General features: G+C 41.5%; 1 protein-coding gene across 4 annotated transcripts in view; it reads left to right on the top strand.

The window, feature by feature from the left end:
* The window catches only part of KDM6A (lysine demethylase 6A), a 163,224-nt gene that overhangs the window by 126,192 nt on the left and 18,449 nt on the right, over window positions 1–18,583 (top strand). For all 4 annotated transcript variants that reach the window (XM_040338057.1, XM_040338056.1, XM_040338058.1 and 1 more), the window contains 5 exons: window positions 7,461–7,590; window positions 9,685–9,790; window positions 9,876–10,081; window positions 11,976–12,040; window positions 13,653–13,727. In XM_040338057.1, coding sequence (XP_040193991.1) covers window positions 7,461–7,590; window positions 9,685–9,790; window positions 9,876–10,081; window positions 11,976–12,040; window positions 13,653–13,727 — 582 coding nt within the window. The remainder of the gene's footprint in view (window positions 1–7,460; window positions 7,591–9,684; window positions 9,791–9,875; window positions 10,082–11,975; window positions 12,041–13,652; window positions 13,728–18,583) is intronic.

The following is an 18,583-nucleotide window of genomic DNA, read 5'->3' as shown; positions in this document are numbered from 1 at the left end:
TTCTTTTGGTGGTATTTGATCACCTCTGCGGTTTTTATTTTTTGCACTATAAACAAGAATAGAGCTACAATTTTGAAAAAAATGCAATATTTTTAACTTTTTGCTATAATAAATATCCCCCAAAAACATATATAAAATAAAAAATTTTCCTCAGTTTAGGCCGATACGTATTCTACCTATTTTTGGTAAAAAAATCGCAATAAGCGTTTGATTGGTTTGCGCAAAATTTATAGCGTTTACAAAATAGGGGATAGTTTTATTATTTTTTTTTTTTTTACTACTAATGGTGGCGATCGGCGATTTTTTTCGGGACTGCGACATTATGGCGGACACTTCGGAAAATTTTGACACATTTTTGGGACCATTGTCATTTTCACAGCAAAAAATGCATTTAAATTGCATTGTTTATTGTGAAAATGACAGTTGCCGTTTGGGAGTTAACCACAGGGGGCGCTGAAGGAGTTATGCTTCACCTAGTGTGTGTTTACAACTGTAGGGGGGTGTGGCTGTAGGTCTGACGTCATCGATCGAGTCTCCCTATAAAAGGGATGACTCGATCGATGCAGCTGCCACAGTGAAGCACGGGGAAGCCGTGTTTACATACGGCTCTCCCCGTTCTTCAGCTCCGGGAAGCGATCGCGAGGGGCGGCTAGAAACGAATAGCCGCGCCCTCGTCCCGGATCGCTTCTGAAGCCACGGAACCGCCGCATGTACGGGGGGGGTCCCGATCGGCAGGGACGTACAGGTACGCCAATAGGCCTGTCCGTGCCATTCTGCCGACGTAAATGTACATGCGGCGGTCCGGAAGTGGTTAATGAATCCTATGCCACAAGCCCCCATTTTACCTACCTGAGCCCCGAATCTCCGTGGGCGATATCCCACGTTGCTTTCCCCAGGTTTTGTCGGCTCTTCATTGAATAGATTGACAGCACCGCAGCTCCCACTGCTGTCAATCAAATGACATGACCGACAGGGGGTGGGGCCGAGTCATACACTCTGCGGCTATGTACGCCGAATGCATGACACAGGAGCGCACCTGAAAGCTAACCCCCTTGTGAGAGCTTCCCAGAGGGGGTTGGCTCTTGCGGGGAAGAGCCACAAGAGCTGCCATGGGGCCACTCTGTGCAAAACAAACTGCACAGTGGAAGCAAGTATGACATGTTTGTTTAAAAAAAAAAATGAACCTTTAGTGTACCTTTAAACATTTTTCATAATGACAATGGTTGGCATGCAAATCAAATACAGGATTTAATATTTGTATTTATATAGATCTGACACTTTATACAGAGCTTTACATGTTTTGTACATTCACATTAGTCCTTGCCCTAAAGGAGCTTAAAGTTTAACCACTTGCTGACCACACACTGTAGCTTTACTGCTACAATGCGGGCTGACTGTGCAGAATCGCACACTGTATATGTGTTCTGCTTTTCCAGGTTGGCTCCAGCGCATTTCAACATTGCTACAATAAAAAAAAAAAAATACAGTATATACTTTCTATTTCCCTGTGTTTTCTCTTCTGTCATTCGCTCAGCCAATCAGGGGGGGCCGGACATAAATCATTGGCCGGGACTCACTGATCTACTTGTGCTGCAGGGAATGACAGCACAGTGTTCCTGGTCCGCATGTATGTGAGTGGACACGGAAGAAAGCCGCTACGTACAAGTATGTGATTGAGCCTTTGCGAGCCGACCTGCCGCAGTAAATGTACTGCCGTGGGTCTGAATGCGGTTCAAGGGAAAGTGATGTACAGAAAACAATCTGCTTTGAGGCATGGTTAGGTTGTGGTAGGATAGTGGGCAATTTGTGAATTCTCTGCAAAATGGATTTGTATACTTTGATCTTTTCGACACTTGGTTTGGGCCAGCTCAACTTTGCTGAAACAAAAAGCTTTGCCACTTGCAATAATGCTTGATACTTCTGCTGCTGCCTTGTATTGTCCTTATTGTTGGCTGTCTTGATGCTTTTGCCTTCACCCAGAACTAAAAGGTGTTGCCACACAGCTGCTTTGTACAAACAGGAAGTGGCTGCAGTTGCTCTTTCCTAGTTGCCTTTCCCAGTGCATTCTGGGATACTTTACTGCTCCACACAGTGCCAAGTTGACATGTTATAAATGGTTCAATAACACACCATAATAATATAGGTGCTGCTAAAGTGCAGTTACAATAGATTACCATTGAAATTATTAAAGGCAGCTGACACATTTCAATGCCTCATAAAAGTGACATGCTGCTTCTGTGTGATGCCAAGGTAATATTCATGGTGGGCAATGAAGGGCAGTTATGAGGCTTTACAAATGCAGAATAAATTCTGCATATACACTGGGTATTGATGCGTGTAAACCAGACCTAGCACTTCCCCAAGTTAAAGTATCAAATTGTATTAAATTGAAACACAGCTTGCAATGTACTTTTTTTGTTCTTCTTTAAACCGTTGCATATGACATCCTCCCAGAATCCTCTGGCACGTCACGGAACAGGGTAAAGGGCCAATGGCAGCGGCCCTTTATCACATGATTGCTCCGTGAACTGGATCTGAAGTGCCCATGCCTGGATCATCCATGCCCCAGCCGTGGCTCCGTCCGGGCCCCACAAAAGTGTAATAGGTAGTCAAATTAGATTTATGCCCCTAGAACACCCGATGGTGCACCTGCATGTTGGGCCTCTGTATGTGTTCTGGCTGTGTAAAAGTCTCACACATGCGGTATCGCCATACTCAGGAGTAGTAGAATGTGTATTTTGGGGTGTAATTTGTGGTATGCATATGCTGTGTGTGAGAAATATCTTATAAATGGACAACTTTGTGTGTAAAATAAATAGTGTTTTAGATTTCTTTCCACATTTTACAAAAACGTGTGGAAAAAAATAACATGTTAAAAAGACTCATTCTGCCTTATAGATTAAAAATTGGGGTGTTTACTTTACAAAATGGGGTAATTTTTTTGGGGGCGTTTCCATAATCTGGGTGTTCCAGGACCTTTAAAATTGTAAAAGGTAGTCTAGAAATAATGTGTAATTTGTGTCCCTAGAACACCTTATGGTGCTCCCTGCATGTTGGGCACCTCTATGTGGCCAGGCTGTGAAAAGGTCTCGCAAGTGGGTAGCGCCATACTCGGGAGGGGTAGAAGAATGTGTTTTGGGGTGTAATTTGTGGTATGCATATGCTGAGTGTGAGAAATAACCAGTGGACAAGTGGTTAATATATAGTATACTGGAATTTGATTTAGATTTATGATGCAGGCAATTTATTACATGACTTAAATCGCTAGCGATCAGTGGTCTCCTTTGGAAAAAATAAGGAAGCACGCTGCAATTTTAGCCATGCGATCAAATGATCATTCAGTAGGACATGCACCAAATCGCTTACTACTTGAGCAATCGCTGCAGTATTTTAAAACCTATTTAATTCAATGTCAGAATGCGATTAATTACCTTTTGTAGTATAATTAAACTATTGCATCTTTTAGGGCTTACATGCAAGACAGCAAAGGCGGCCTTGACATTTTTCTCAGGGTGGATTCTTCTACTGCCGTTGTCATGACTACTACTGTACAATCCTTTTTATCCTGGCCCTCTTCTTTTTATTAAATGTTTGTTTTCGGGTTTTTAAGCAATACTTGGATCAAAATGTACATTTTAGCATTTCAATGTATAAAAGTGCTGCACTGTATAAGAAACAAGAAAATAAAAATATATTTATATATGCAGTGTACAGCAACTGCCAATGAAGCCAAAAACACTGGTTAACAAGTGCGATAACTATATTACAATGTATCATAAATGTCCAAAACAATCTGTGAATAGTCTCTCACATTTCTGTAGCTCTGCCCAACATAATTCATCAGTATGATGTCATCAGGGACATTGTGCACAGCAATGTGGAACTGGTTTAAAAATGGTTACAGTCGGCCAGCTACCTCAACAAGCAAAAGGAGGCAGAGCTGGCAGTCCATTGTTACAAAGTCTCCTTGAGTTCAGTTGTGAAGGCGGCTGGCTGGGTGCATGCATTTTTTAACCAGTCTCACACCGTGCACCATGTCCCTTATGTCATACTGATGAACTATGTTGGGTGGAGCTACAGTGTTCCAAGGTAATGAGACAAATGTCGAGGGCTGCCTGCATCTGATCCATTCCTGAGGGTTTTTCTTATGGGAGAGTGATCCTGGACTTGCAGCAGTGTATCAGTATATAGTGTTTATGAATACACTATAGATCAGTGGTTCTCAACCTGGGGGTCGGGACCCCCTCAGGGGTCAAATTATGATTTGCCAGGGGTCACCAAATCCTGGGCTGTTCCTGAAGCCCGCACCACTCTCCCAGCCTTCTTACGGCTGCTCAGCAGGGCTGTCTCTGGAGCCGGTGGCCACCCAGCTGGGCTGTTCCTGGAGCACACGACCGCCCATTCAGTTTACGGCATGGCTGGAGGACAGAGGCTAGAGGTCCGCTGACTGGTGAGGATTGTGAGGTGGGAGGGGCTGGAGGAGACCCTATCTCCTGATTTCAGCATAGGTGTCAATGCTACAAGACACCACAAAGTCGGAGACACACTGGGTAACACTACCTGTGATTATAGTTGCCATTAAAAGTCCCCACTACAGTTCTCAGATCAGCAGATGACCTTGATCAAGACCACCTAAGTTGGCTGATCAGAACTCCCTCCAGCATTGCCACTCATCCCAACTCCCCCCACCAAGGAGTAAAAGAAGGAATTAAAATAGAGAATACATGGAAGGGAGAGGAAAAGAGGGGGAGGAAAAAGCGAGAAAGAATGAGAAAAAACAAAGATGGCTAGAGAGACGGATGGGGGAAAAAAAAAAATTAGGATAGCGAGAGATAAAAGGGAAAAAGGAGAACAAAGAGTGGTACATCCTAAAATGTACCATATGAGGTTCTAATACTGTACGAGTGGAGGGGACTCATGGAGCGCTAAATTTCCATGGGTTGTGGGTCCCCACTAAGTTTCCCAAGTTGTGGGTCCCCACAACTTGGGAAATTTTATCAAGGGGTCACGGCACTAAAAGGTTGAGAACCACTGCTATAGATGAAAGCTTGAAGTATTCAGACCCATTTCACTCATCTCATTTTTGTTATGTTGCAGCCTGATGCTACAGTTTTACGCTGATGATCGCACACATATATACGGCCTCACAGAAGTGGGCTTTTTTTCCTTTGTGCTGGGAGTGCTCCCAGCACCGAGACCGGGCTCTCGCCAACGATCGGTACCCGGAACTGTCCCGAGTAACCTGATCGCTGTGATAGCCTCTGATTGACTGGCCATCACAGTGATCAGTCACTGAGCCCACCCCTGGGCACCCACATTGGATTCAGTATTTATGATATATGGATGATGAAAATGTTTTTATAGTAGCAATATTTAGTTGCATGTTTTTGATTAAGAAATGTATTAGAATTGCGCTTTTCAAAACTTGTAAACAACAAACAACTGGACACGGATCAAAAGATCTGTGCAGCGCCATCTGGTGGTCTGAAATTATTCATGCCCTGATTACTTTTTCGTACTGTAATAAAAAAAACATCTCCAGGTCAAAATGTAGCGGTTACAGAAAAGGTCTAATTAGAACTCTGCATATGATATCTTGCTTTAAGGGATTTTTTTTTTACATTTTAGTTTCAGTATATTCTGGGGAGCAAAATTCTGGTTGGTTAAATCGAACAGTTATTTGCTTTTTCTCACTGGCTACATTGATAGGTTTGAGTTCCCAGAACTGCACACTTGTAGCAATTATGAAATTGATCCAGCTTGTTTTAATTTTTTTGTAAACCAAGTGCAACTGGAGAAGGGGGATCATATGTCCACATTCTGTGGAAAAGGGGAATCTACTTTGTGACTGAGCCAAACTCTCCCATTTTTGTGTCCCTCGTGCTCCACCACCCAGACACTGCAGTTTACAGCAGGAGGTTTTCAGCATCGCAGTCAGCGGTGTCCATCAGAAAGCATTGGGCAGGACTTTGTGTGGTTTTGTGAGGTTCATACTCAAGCCTGTAACTTGGTCAATCCAATTTCCTCATTTAACCCTCCTGGGGTAAGGGTTTTAAGAGAATATACCCAATAGGATTCCTGCTGACATAAATATTTAAACCGTTCTGCTGCAGGCAGGCTCCCAGGGATCGCCTTGATGACCCATACTTTCAGACCAACTATGGATTGCTGATGATCCAAGAAATGTCTTGAAACACTTTATTGCAACCTCCTTTGAGGCCTCTGTGCTCACTGAATCGTTTGCAAAGGGTTCGGATAATTCTGCCTACATAGATTTGGCCACATGTCAGACAGTAAACAACATATTTCCTGGAACTATTGTGGAATTCTTTTATCGCATAGGTATTACCTTTAACAGTAAAGCTCTTTAGGCCATGCTGTACAAACTGACAGGTTAGACACAATTTTTTTCTGGCATGGATACATGGCTACTATAGGAATCAATGGGATGTAGTTACAGTTGGTCTGGCAACTATTTTTGAGCTTACTGGGTACGACTTTCCTTTTTAATATTTTTGGCTCTTCGGTACGAAAGTTTAGATTTTTAGGTTAAAATTTAACAAGCTAACATCATTGGGTGTGCCAGGGGATTATGTCTTTTAACCGCTTCTCGCCCGCCATATAGACAAATTACAGCGGGTGGGATTATCTCTTGTTCTCGGCCGACAACATATGATGTTGCCCTGTCTCACCGGGATCGCGGGCATGCTGTGTCCCTGGGATGATGGCACGACCACGATCTCGTTAAAGAGCTGCGGCTTTTTACCCATGTGATCAGCTGTGTCCAATCATAGCTGATCACATGTAAACAAGGCGTTTTATCCATTTTCCTCACCTCACTCTGATTGTGAGGAGAGGCGATCAGTGGCATCTCCTTACAGGGGAGATCTGTATAGGTAAATTGGGGCATTGGTTATCAGTGCCTTGATTACAGTGCAGCCCCAACAGAGTCCATCTGTGATGCCACTCTGTGCCTTTAACTGCCCATCGTTGCCACCTATCCATTTATTTTAATAAGTGTAAATTTCGGTTTCAGTTTTTGGCCAAGTGTGACCTGCATTTTCGGTTTCGACACCAACATTTTCATTTGGTGCACCTCTACTTTTTAATTGTATGATTTCCCACTAATCTTTAAAACGTTTATGGTATCCATATTGGTTTACATACTTGCAAGCGTTTTATACAATGGTACCTGTATTGTAAGTTGATCTCATGGAGCATAGCTTGGAGGGAAGATGGGCCAGTATAAATAAGTATCTCAGTGAAAACAAGTTTAAGCAGTTATTTGTTAGAATTATTGCTTGCCTCATTTATGGAATATATCTAGTCATTCCATACTTATTATTATTATTATTATTATTATTATTATTATTATTATTATTATTATTATCTTCATCATTTGAGTCCACCTGGTAAGTGTAGCACATGTTTAATGTTGTGCATGTTTTTATTTTGTTTAGGAATCTTGGCAAGAATGGTCTATCAAACAGTAGCATTTTACTGGACAAGTGCCCCCCACCAAGACCACCTCCACCTCCTTATCCACCATTACCAACAGATAAATTAAATCCACCTACGCCTAGCATTTATGTGAGTATGGAAAAAATATGCTTAACAAATTTTGGCAACACCATTGGCTTATGGACTGCATTCGTTTTATATAGTTAGCCAGTAATGTGTGCCAGAAGCTTAAACTAAGGTTGCTGTCCCCTAGAACGATGTTTCTCAACTTTTAATCCTTAAGTACCCCCAACAGGTCATGTTTTCAGGATTTCCCTCAGATGAAACGGCTGTGGTAATTACTAAGGCAGTGAAACTGATCAAATCATCTGTGCAAAATAATGGAAATCCTGAAAACGTGACCTGTTGGGGGTACTACTTGTGGACTGATGTTAAGAACCACTGCCCTAGAAGGCACTATAAAGCGCCACAGAAAACCTTTACTTCCCATTGCCTTGTACATGTGGGCAGGTATTGGCTGTTTAAACAAACTGGCTGGTATTCAGCTTGTGTGTACAGTAGCCTGTCCAACAGAGGAGTTCATCCAGCTTCTTTTGAAAATGGCATGCCAGACAAATCTGCCATTTTTGTCATCTGATCAGCATTGGCTGAAAGTGAAAAAAACAATAGCTCAGTGGGGAGATAGCTGTGCTAAAATCGCATCGTCGGTACAGCAACCTCCTCCAGACCTCCTCGGTGTTCATTGGGCTAAATGAAAAAAAAAAACTTGGTGTGTATTTAGACTCCTAATTGGAGGGTAACACTGCAGCACCTGGAATAACTTCAAACTTCTGGGTAAGCATAATTAGTAACACCACCACCACCTCTGTTAGAGCAAATATGAAATTAAAGTGACATTTTCATGAATATATGGCAGTGATAGCAGAACAGATGAGGTTACAGATATCAAAGGATGGGTCTGTTTTGCATGATTTGTATAAAAGGCTCAGAGCACAATTTTTCCACTTCTATGATTGCTGCTCCTTGGAGCTATATATAAAAACGCTTGCAAATAAAAATTGTAATGGAGAAGGTAATTGCCGGCAATTTTTTTTTTAATTGCTTTCTAACACCTTGATAAATACCAGCTCATAGTGAAATAGCCTAAACACTTAGGCCTGGTGTTCACCCAAAAAAAGCAAAGGGCTGTTAGTTTTATTTTAGCCCTTGTTTGCATTGAAGTGATTTGCAGCCTATAACTGGCAAATGGTACTGATTTAGCAAAAGTAGTTCATGCACTGCTTTTGCCGGTTTTGGTTGCAATAGACATCTGATGTCCATGCCACTAGAAAGACATGTGTCTTTGAAATTGTGTGGCTTCAGATGAAGTCGCATGATTTCAAAGCCATGTTCAGTGTGATTGAGGGCTCATTCCTGGACTCTGACGTCTCCTTCAGCCCCCACATCCAATCACTGGCTACATCTTGCCACCTTAACCTCTGCAACATTTCCAGAACTTGCTCCTTCCTAGCGACCCCACTAAACAATTTATTAATTCCATGGTTATTTGCAGCCTTGACGACTGCAGCTGTCTCCTCACTGGCCTACCCTTACACAAGACATCCCCCTTCAGTCTATTATTAATGCTGCTGCTAGACTAATGCACCTTACTAACCGATCCATGACTGCTGTTCCTCTCTGCCAATCCCTTCACTGGTTCCCCTACCCCACTGTATAAAATTCAAAATATTAACCAAAACATACAAGGCCATCCACAACATTGCCCCCAGCTACATCACCGACCTCATCTGTAGATATCGCCAAATTCGTCCCCTCTGCCCCTCCCAAGACCGCCTGCTCTCCAGCTCCCTTGTTGCCTCCTCCCATGCTCGCCTCCAGCACTTCTCCAGAGCCTCTCCCATCCTCTGGAACTCCTTGCCCCAGTATGTCTGTGTGTCCAGTCAGGTCCTACCCTGTCTGCCTTTAGGTGATCCCCGATACCAAACTTATTCAGGAAAGCCTACCCTCACCTCCACCTAAAAACTGTACCTAAGCCACCTCCATCAGACCAACCCCCCTCAGCTATTACTTTTTGTACCACCTCCTCCTCCCTTTAGATTGCAGGGCCTTCCCATTCCTACTGTATTGTTGCCCTGTCCCCTCCCCCTTACATTTTAAAGCACTGCCCAAATGTTTGCCGCTATACAAATCCAGTATAATAATGATTTTATGTGTTTCTTACAGTTGGAGAATAAGCGAGATGCTTTCTTTCCTCCTCTGCATCAGTTCTGCACAAGTCCAAACAATCCTGTCACTGTTATCCGAGGCCTTGCTGGAGCACTTAAACTAGGTTTGTTCATCTTGTATGCACATTTAAAAGGCAATTTGTTTTTTGTTGCCTGTAGTTAAAATATGTTTTACTCATGTATTGATAGATCTTGGATTATTCTCTACTAAAACACTGGTTGAAGCAAATACAGAGCATATAGTTGAAGTGAGGACACAATTATTACAGCCTTCAGATGAAAACTGGGACCCCACTGGAACAAAGAAAATGTGGCGTTGTGAGAGTAGTCGCTCACATACTACCATTGCAAAATATGCACAGTACCAGGCTGCTTCATTCCAGGAGTCATTAAGGGTTAGTAACACTTTCTTGCTTTGTATTTGTTTGAAAAAGCCAAGCCTATTGCGTAAAGTCCACTTTTTGCAAAAAAATGAAATAAATGCACATATGTTTGCAGTAAAAGAGTACATTCAAAGGATATGTAGGGGCAGACAGTTACTAAGCTGCAGGAAGTCGGTGGACTATGAGGGCACTGATCGGCAGTGTCAGAGTTTGGGAACCACCAGCCATCCGCTATGGTGGCAGACATGACACTATTTTTATTCTATAAAATGTGAGAGCGGCTTTGTAGAGAAGAACCTCATCCATTGTCACAGGAAAGAGGGGGGTGAGGTGGAGGATGCTGAACTTATTACACCCTAAATATGGGAGTAACATGTTCAGAAGGTGGACTTGGCTCTTAGTTTTTTGGAAATTGTGTGTGTGCCAGGCTCCTTAAAAACTTTTCCTCCCTGCTCGATTTCCATACATAGGTACAGACTTTCAGTTGGTGAGCCGTAGGAAGTGTCAGTTGACTACGAGTGTGGTGATTACTGCACTCGTGTTCCATGGAGATCTCTAGGTCCATCTACTGTGGTAGAAGACAATGTTAGCAGCTTATTAATTCACATATCTCTGTGAATGAATTGTGTGGCTGTGCAGGCGGAGCCTTGCATAGCGCTGCAAATGTAAAAAGTGTAAGCGGTGCGGGTTCCTATTGGTTGTAGGTTATACCACAAATACAGGTATAATAATGTCTGGGAGGACACGAAAAGAAGAGGCTCGAAGCTGCTCTGTGAAAAACAATTGCCTTTAATTTATTCTATTAATGTAAAAAAAAAAAAATTGACCCTTTTAATATCACTTTAATTCTGCCTTAGCAGTACCCTAAAAAATGTTACCTTTTGTCATTCCTTTAAAGAATAGCAGGGAGCCTCCTGATATGTGAGGAGGCCATAGTACTCTTGTGCCTACAGCCTCATGGCTATATGCAGTGTGGCTAAGGCGCTGTTGCCCCTTCCTGCTAGTCTCAGCAGATTAGAAGCTATCATGCTGGCTGCCTCCACACCTCTATAGTGCAGAACTAGGCATTACAAATCCGTAATGGGGAAGGATCAGCTGCAGGTGACTACACAGTGTAACTAGTCATGTGACCTCTGCTTGTTTATGTGCACATCTTCGAGTTTAAAGAGTTTCACGAGATAACATATTTTGTGTACTGGACACAAAATTACAAAAGTGATGAGCATAAAACACAATGTTTAACTTGTGTGCTTTCTATGGGAAAAGTCTACATAGTACCCTGAAAATCAAGTACTCTGGAACTAGTGCTGGTAATCTTCTACCACAGGTAGCAATAAAAGGAAAAAAGTCAAATACCTTTTTTTTTTATTTTTGATTTATATCACAACTGGGTAAAAGGAGTCAGAAAAAGGATATTGGGTGGTTTTTGACCATATAGAACATCTAAAACCATACTAATACGTTGAAAACACGCTTCACTGGGGAATCGGCACGTCTGTTGGCTTTTGATGGATTTTTTTTTTTTACAAAGGGATAACACTGAGTTGGTTGAAGATAATGTCAAGAAATGACACAAAATCAAAGTTTGATATAATTGTATTTGAATGTATATTAGGACATTTGGTAAGAGATCCAACACTGAGTTTAATCCTGAGAGCCTGTTCACATTTTATTTACATTGATTTTAGTTGGCTGCACATAAGGTTTTTGGTATGTATTGGTTATTGAAAAGGAAAAAATATATATTTTTCAAAATATGACTTGTATGCATTATTTTAATTAGAATACATACACGTATGCCACAAATTCTATCTGGATTATTATGCTCTTAAAATGTGCATTCACAATTTTGGTAGCATGTTTGTACAATTAAGTAAAGGTTTTTGTGTTCGTATGCTTTCTCAAGGAGGAGAATGAGAAAAAAAGCCACCACAAAGATCACTCGGACAGTGAATCCACATCCTCAGACAAGTGAGTAGAAATGTAAATTGGTGTCCTAATTACTGTAACTTCACAATATTGAGAAAAAATTATTTGTTTCTGTTGTAAAATTTTGCAGTTTATATTATGTAGTCGGTAGGAAAGTTAAAGCATCTACAAACTTTGGTTTATCTATCTGAAAATCAATTCTGATATACTGACTAATTTCTTGAGACCCCAAAACGCTAGGACAGTACAATTGCCCTCTAAATTACCTTTTTGGAAAGTAGACAGTCTGAGGTATTTAGTGAGAAAAATGGCGTGTTTTTTTTTAAAGTTTTAATTTGTTTTTGTCACTTTTTTGTAAAATAGTTTTGTTCACTTTTTTTTTTTTTTTTTTTTTCACATACTGTCACCAATCCAGGGACACTGGTGACAGTATGTGAATTTTTTTTTTTCTTCTAATGATTTTTTTTATCGTACTGTGATGAATGCAATTTAGTGTTACCATAGTAACACTGTACCACTCTGGAGAGTTGATTTTACTCATAGTAGTGACTTTTGCTGCTATAAGCATTTTTTTTTTTTATAGCACAGCTATTCACATGGTACAAACAGCCTGTGATTGGTCCTGTCTGTACCTTGTGATCACTGTGACCAATCCCAGCTAGCAACACAATTGTATACAATGAATTGCATAAAAGGAAGCCATTCATTGTTTACAACGTTCATGTGATCTGCTGTGATTGGTCACGGTGACCGCATGACCCATGGCAGTGGGCCAGTATAGTGATCAGTTGTCCGCTATGTCCGGTGGATGCAGCAGGTGACTTCTGTACGAGGCACATTCTCAGAAAGGACGTTCTCCCATAAGAGTTCCACCTGTTCCTCTTTTTAAAGTTGTGTGGGCGGGAAGCAGTTAAAGGTATCCTTTTGCCATTACGATTCATTTAGCAAAGTAAAAAAAAAAGCCCCTCACCTGTTTCTCTGCATTATGTAGCACTGCCAATTGTGTTTTCGGTGAAGTTAAAGTGGATGTAAACCAATTTTTTTTTTTATGTCAATATGTAGAGAATAAGTGACATACAAAAAAAAAATGGTTTACGTCAAATTTAAGTGGCTTTTTTTAACACACAAACACTTTTGTGTCCCATCATTTACATTTGAGATTTTCTGTTGGCTTCTGTCAAATCATTTGTTAATCGGCACAAACCTAGGCTACCCTGTTGCCAGAACTTGAAAAGTAATGCAGCGATTTCATAAACCAAGGGAATTTGTAATAAATGAATGGTCAGTTGCCAGTATGAAAATGTGTCTACTAGAATAGATTCAGGTCATAACACAGTTAAACCTTAAAAAATATTTGTCTTATGTATTGATCAGTTGAAATATGACAAGTATATCCTATGCTCACAATATCTTTTACTATATTCTAATTTTTTTTTTTTTTTTTTTTAATGTCCTCCATTGTGTGATGATTTTGTTTAGGCAGACAGTCTAAATCCTAAGTTTAGAGTAACCAGGGACACACTTCATTGAATACTGAATTGAGTACTGTCCTTTTGTGTTTTTTTTTTAAATATTTTATCTAAACTTGGGATTTAACTATTCCAAATGTGCTTTCATTAATGCAGTCTCCTCATTTCCTTTCTTTTTTTTTTAGCCCTGGTAGGAAGAGAAGAGGCCCTTTTAAAACCATTAAATTTGGGACCAACATTGATATGTCCGATGATAGAAAGTATGTATGTTGCTGTTTACGTGTATATTTTATGTGCTGTTTAAAACGATTAAGTATTGCGTTTTGAGGAGGTTGTTTTTGTAATAATTACCTTTAACCACTTGCCATCCCTAGACAGTCATGACGTCCTCGGCTTTGTGGTGGTATATCTGAATGATGCCTGCAGCTACAAGCATCATTCGGATATCGGCATTTTCAGACGGCCATTCCCTACACCTTAAGAGCGATCATGGCACCTGTTCTACTGCTTGAACAGTCTTGCAAGCGGCGAAAGGGGACATCCCCCGCCCTCCGGTGCTTCTACTGACTGCTGCGATCGGTGAGTCGGAGAACGGATCCACCGGCCCCCGGATGTTGACTCTAAAGTTTTCCGGCAGGCCAGATGGTCGTCGGAGGCCGGGCGCTATGTTGACGTCACGCCTGGCCTCTGCATTAAAAAAACGGCGCTGCCTTGGCTGGGAAGCGGTGATTGTTTTTATTTTTAGGCTTCCCAGCCTAAAGGTGAGATGTGGGGTCCTATTGACCCCATATCTCATTGTAAAGAGGTCATGTCATATTGCTATTACATGGGATGTTCACGTTCCTTGTAATAGGAATAAAAATGTCCCTTTGTGCTCGCACGCAGAAGCGAACGCATACGCAAGTCCCACCCACATATGAAAACGGTCTTCAAACCACACGTGAGGTGTCAACGCGAACGTTGGACCGAGATATTCTGTGGACTGATGAGGCAAAAGTTGGTGTGCGTCCCCGGTTACATCTGGGGTAAAATGAACAGCATTTCATAAAAAGATCATACCAATAGTCAAAGATGGTGCAAACAAATGGCCACTGCCTCCACCTATAACTGGCCTTGGCAGCAAGGAGCACATAGAAGGGTGACACATGTCAAACAAAATTAAAGAACATTTTCAGGTTAACTTACCGACCAGCCTGCAACCAACTGAATTATCCTAACCGAGTACGTTAAAGGGTTTAGTTTGCACACATTTGCAAATACAGTGCATCCGGAATGTATTCACAGCGATTCACTTTTCCACATTTTATGTTCTGTTACACCGCAGGGATCTTCAAACTACGGCCCCCCAGGTGTTACAGAACTGCACATCCCATGAGGCATTGTAAAACTGTCATGACTAGGCATGATGGGAATTGCAGTTCCTTAACTGGAGGGCCATAGTTTGAAGACCCCTGTGTTACAGCCCTATTCCAAAATAGATAAAATTATTTTCCTTAAAATTCTACAAAACAATACCCGATAATGATGTGAAAGAAGTTTGTTTTGAAATCTTTGCAATTTTATAAAAAAAATAAGTAAAAAAACATGTACATGAGTATTCACAGCCTTTGCCATGACTCTCAAAATTGAGCTTGGGTGCATCCTGTTTCAACTAATAATTATCCTTGAGATGTTTCTACAGCATGATTGGAGTCCACCTGTGGTAAATTCAGCTGATTGGACATGATTTGGAAAGGCACACACCTGTCTATATAAGATCCCACAGTTAACAGTGCATGTCAGAGCACAAACAAAGCCATGAAGTCCAAGGAATTGTCTGTAGACCTCTGAGACAGGATTGTATCGAGGCACAGATCTGGGACAGGGTACAGAACAATTTCTGCAGCCTTGAAGGTCCCAATGAGCACAGTGGCCTCCATCCGTAAATGGAAGAAGTTTGGAACCATCAGGACTCTTTCTAGAATGGAATGCCAGGCCAAACTGAGCGATCAGAAGAGAAAGACCTTAGTCAGGGAGGTGACCAATAACCTGATTTTGGGCACCAGTTCTCAAAAAGGATATCGGGGAACTGAAGAGAGTGCAGAGAAGGGCAACCAAACTGATAAGAGGCATGGAGGTGATCCGCTAAGAGGAAAGGTTGAGAGGAACTGAATGTATTCCCTCGAAGAGGAGATTTAGGGGGGATATGATTAAAATTTATAAATACACAAGTGGTCCATATAGTGAACTTGGTGTTGAGTTATTCACTTTAAAGTCATCACAGAGGACAAGGGGAGGATACTCTTTACGTCAAGAGGAAAAATGATTTCACCTCAAATATGGAAAGGTTTTTTCACAGTAAGAGCTGTGGTATAGACTCCCCCTGTAGGCGGTTTTGGCAGCTCTGTAGATTGCTTTAATTAAAGGCCTAGATTTATTCCTAGGTAAAGTTGATCCAAGGAAAATCCGATTGCCTCTCGGGGATCAGGAAGGATTTTTTTTCCCCGTACTGTAGAAAATTGGATCATGCTTTTTCTGGGGTTTTGCACCTTACTCTGGATCAACAGTGGGTAAAGGATTGTGTTTATGGGATTGTATGATTTTTATTTATTTTTTACTTTTTTCAACCTGACCACTTAAATAAATGTTAATGTCCTTGAGTGGCCGACCAGAGCCCAGACTTGAACTCGATTGAACATCTCTTGAGAGATCTGAAAATGGCTGTGCACCAACTCTCCCCATCCAACCTGATGGAGCTTGAGGGGTCCTGCAAAGAAGAATGGAAGAAAATGCCAAAAAACAGATGTGCCATGCTTGTAGCAGCATACTCAAAAAGTCTTGAGGCTGTAATTGGTGTCAATGGCGCTTCAACAAAGTATTGAGCAAAGGCTGTGAATACTTGTGTGTTTTTGTTTTTTTTTTGTTTTAATTTGCTAAGATTTCAAAGCCCACCCCTTAAAGGCACAAGGGGCACACCATACACCCACCACATAGCACAATGGTGGTCCAGTTTCTCCCCTCACTAGTATTGAAATGGTACAAAAAACTGGCCACTGCCTAGACCTATAACTGGCCTTTGCAGCAAGGAGCACATGAAAGGGGCTACTCATGTCAAACGAAAATTAAGGTTTTGGACGACTTGCCATAATTTATGGAACCATGCATTATGAGTTCTACCAGAAAATACTGAAGGAGAATGTCCAGCCACCAGTTTGTGACCTCAATCCCAAGCGCACTTGGTTATGCAGCAGGACAATGATCCAAAACACACTAGCAAGTTCATCTCTGACCCCAAAAATAATAATTTTAAGGTTTTTGGAGTGGTCTAGTCAAAGTCTGGACTTAAATGAAATCATTTTAAAAACTGCACTTGTGATTTTTTTTTTGTAATATTAAAATTAATTTAATGATCTGAGTCAGTTAATATTGACAAATATGCAAAAAAAATATAAAAAAAATCAGAAAGGGCCAAATACTTAATCACAGCACTGTATCTAAAGAATAGAAGAAAGTGTAAAAAAAATAGGATTTTTATAACAGCTTACCTGTACAATCCTTTTCTTGGAGTACACCACGGGACACAAAGCCTTAAATCATTACATAATGGGTTGTATGGTCACCCTACACTGGACTCTGGCACAACCAAAGACCGTTCCCTTCCATATAGCCTCTCCCATCAGGGAAGTACCTTAGTTTTGTAGCAAGCAAGAAGGTTCCCATAAGAAGAGGGGGACCTCTGTGTCCCGTGGTGTACTCCAAGAAAAGGATTTTTACAGGTAAGCTGTTATAAAAATCCTATCTTCTTTATCGTACACCACGGGACACGGAGCCTTAAATCATTACATAATAGGACGTCCCAGAGCAATGCTCAATATGAAGGGGGGAGACCCAGATCCGAGCCGGCCGAAAACGGACAAGAAGCCCTAGACTTCTGCTTGCAGTACACTGCGCCCAAAGGCAGAATCCTCATGTCCTCTTGCATCTATTTGATAGAATTTGGTGAATGTATGGACTGAAGACCAAATTGCAGCTTTGCAGATCTGAGCCATCGAAGCCTGGTGATGCACTGCCCATGAAGCACTCATAGCTGTGGTCGAGTGCGCCTTAACAGAAGGAGGAGGAATCTTGTTCCTTAAACCATAATCTTGAATACTTGTCGAATCCACCACGCAATGGTGAATTTTGATGCCGCTTGTCCCTTGTTGGGGCCATCTGGCAAAATAAACCATCAGTTTTACGTATCTGAGCGGTTGCCTGCAGATAACGCCTTTACTGCTCTCACTGCATCTAGAGCGTGCAATAACTTTTTCTCCGCTGTCTGTGGATTCGGAAAAAGAAGGCAAAATAATATCTTGATTTGAATGAAATGTCGACACCACCTTTGGTAAAAAGGTTGGATGGGGTCATAGAACAATCTTGTCCTTGTGACAAATTATATAAGGCTTTTTACAAGAAAGCGCTGCCAATTCAGATACTCTTTTAGCCGAAGAGATAGCAATCAAGGCCACACTGACAATACTAAATTCAGATCCCATGGGTACAAGGGAGACTTGACTGGCAGATTGATCCGCAGTACCCCCTGAATGAAAGTCCGAACTAGGGAATGAGATGCCAGCAGTCTTTGAAAAAAGACTGATAGAGCCGATATTTGACCCTTAATGGTACTAATTTCATATCCACTCCTAGCTGGCAAAAGGCGAGAATCCTACTTATGTCATATCTTTTGAGGATTCCATTTGTTTAACACCATGAAGCATATGCTTTCCAGACTCTATAGGAGATAACAGGAAAAATAAATCTCGCGCCAAATGAATTACACTAAATGATATACTTGATAAATCAAGTGACTAACTGAGTGAAGCTGCTCCCAAATAAAATCAGGTGACTGACTTGCATATATTGAGTAGTGAGCTGAGGGGCGCTATATCAAAATAGTTAATGCGTGTCACAATGTGCGTTTGAGTAGTACACAGTGTCACATAGATTTGGGCACACAGTTACACTGTGTACTACTCAAACGCACATTGTGACACGCATTAACTATTTTGATATAGCGCCCCTCAGCTCACTACTCTATAGGAGATAAGCCTGGAGGCTGGCTTTCTGGCATTAATAAGTGTAGAAAGCACTGGACCCG

The sequence above is a fragment of the Rana temporaria genome, chromosome 2 (genome assembly GCF_905171775.1).
Source record: "Rana temporaria chromosome 2, aRanTem1.1, whole genome shotgun sequence".
NCBI lineage: Eukaryota > Metazoa > Chordata > Amphibia > Anura > Ranidae > Rana > Rana temporaria.
Note: the sequence above shows the minus strand (reverse complement) of the source record. Positions and strands in the feature narration are given on the sequence as shown.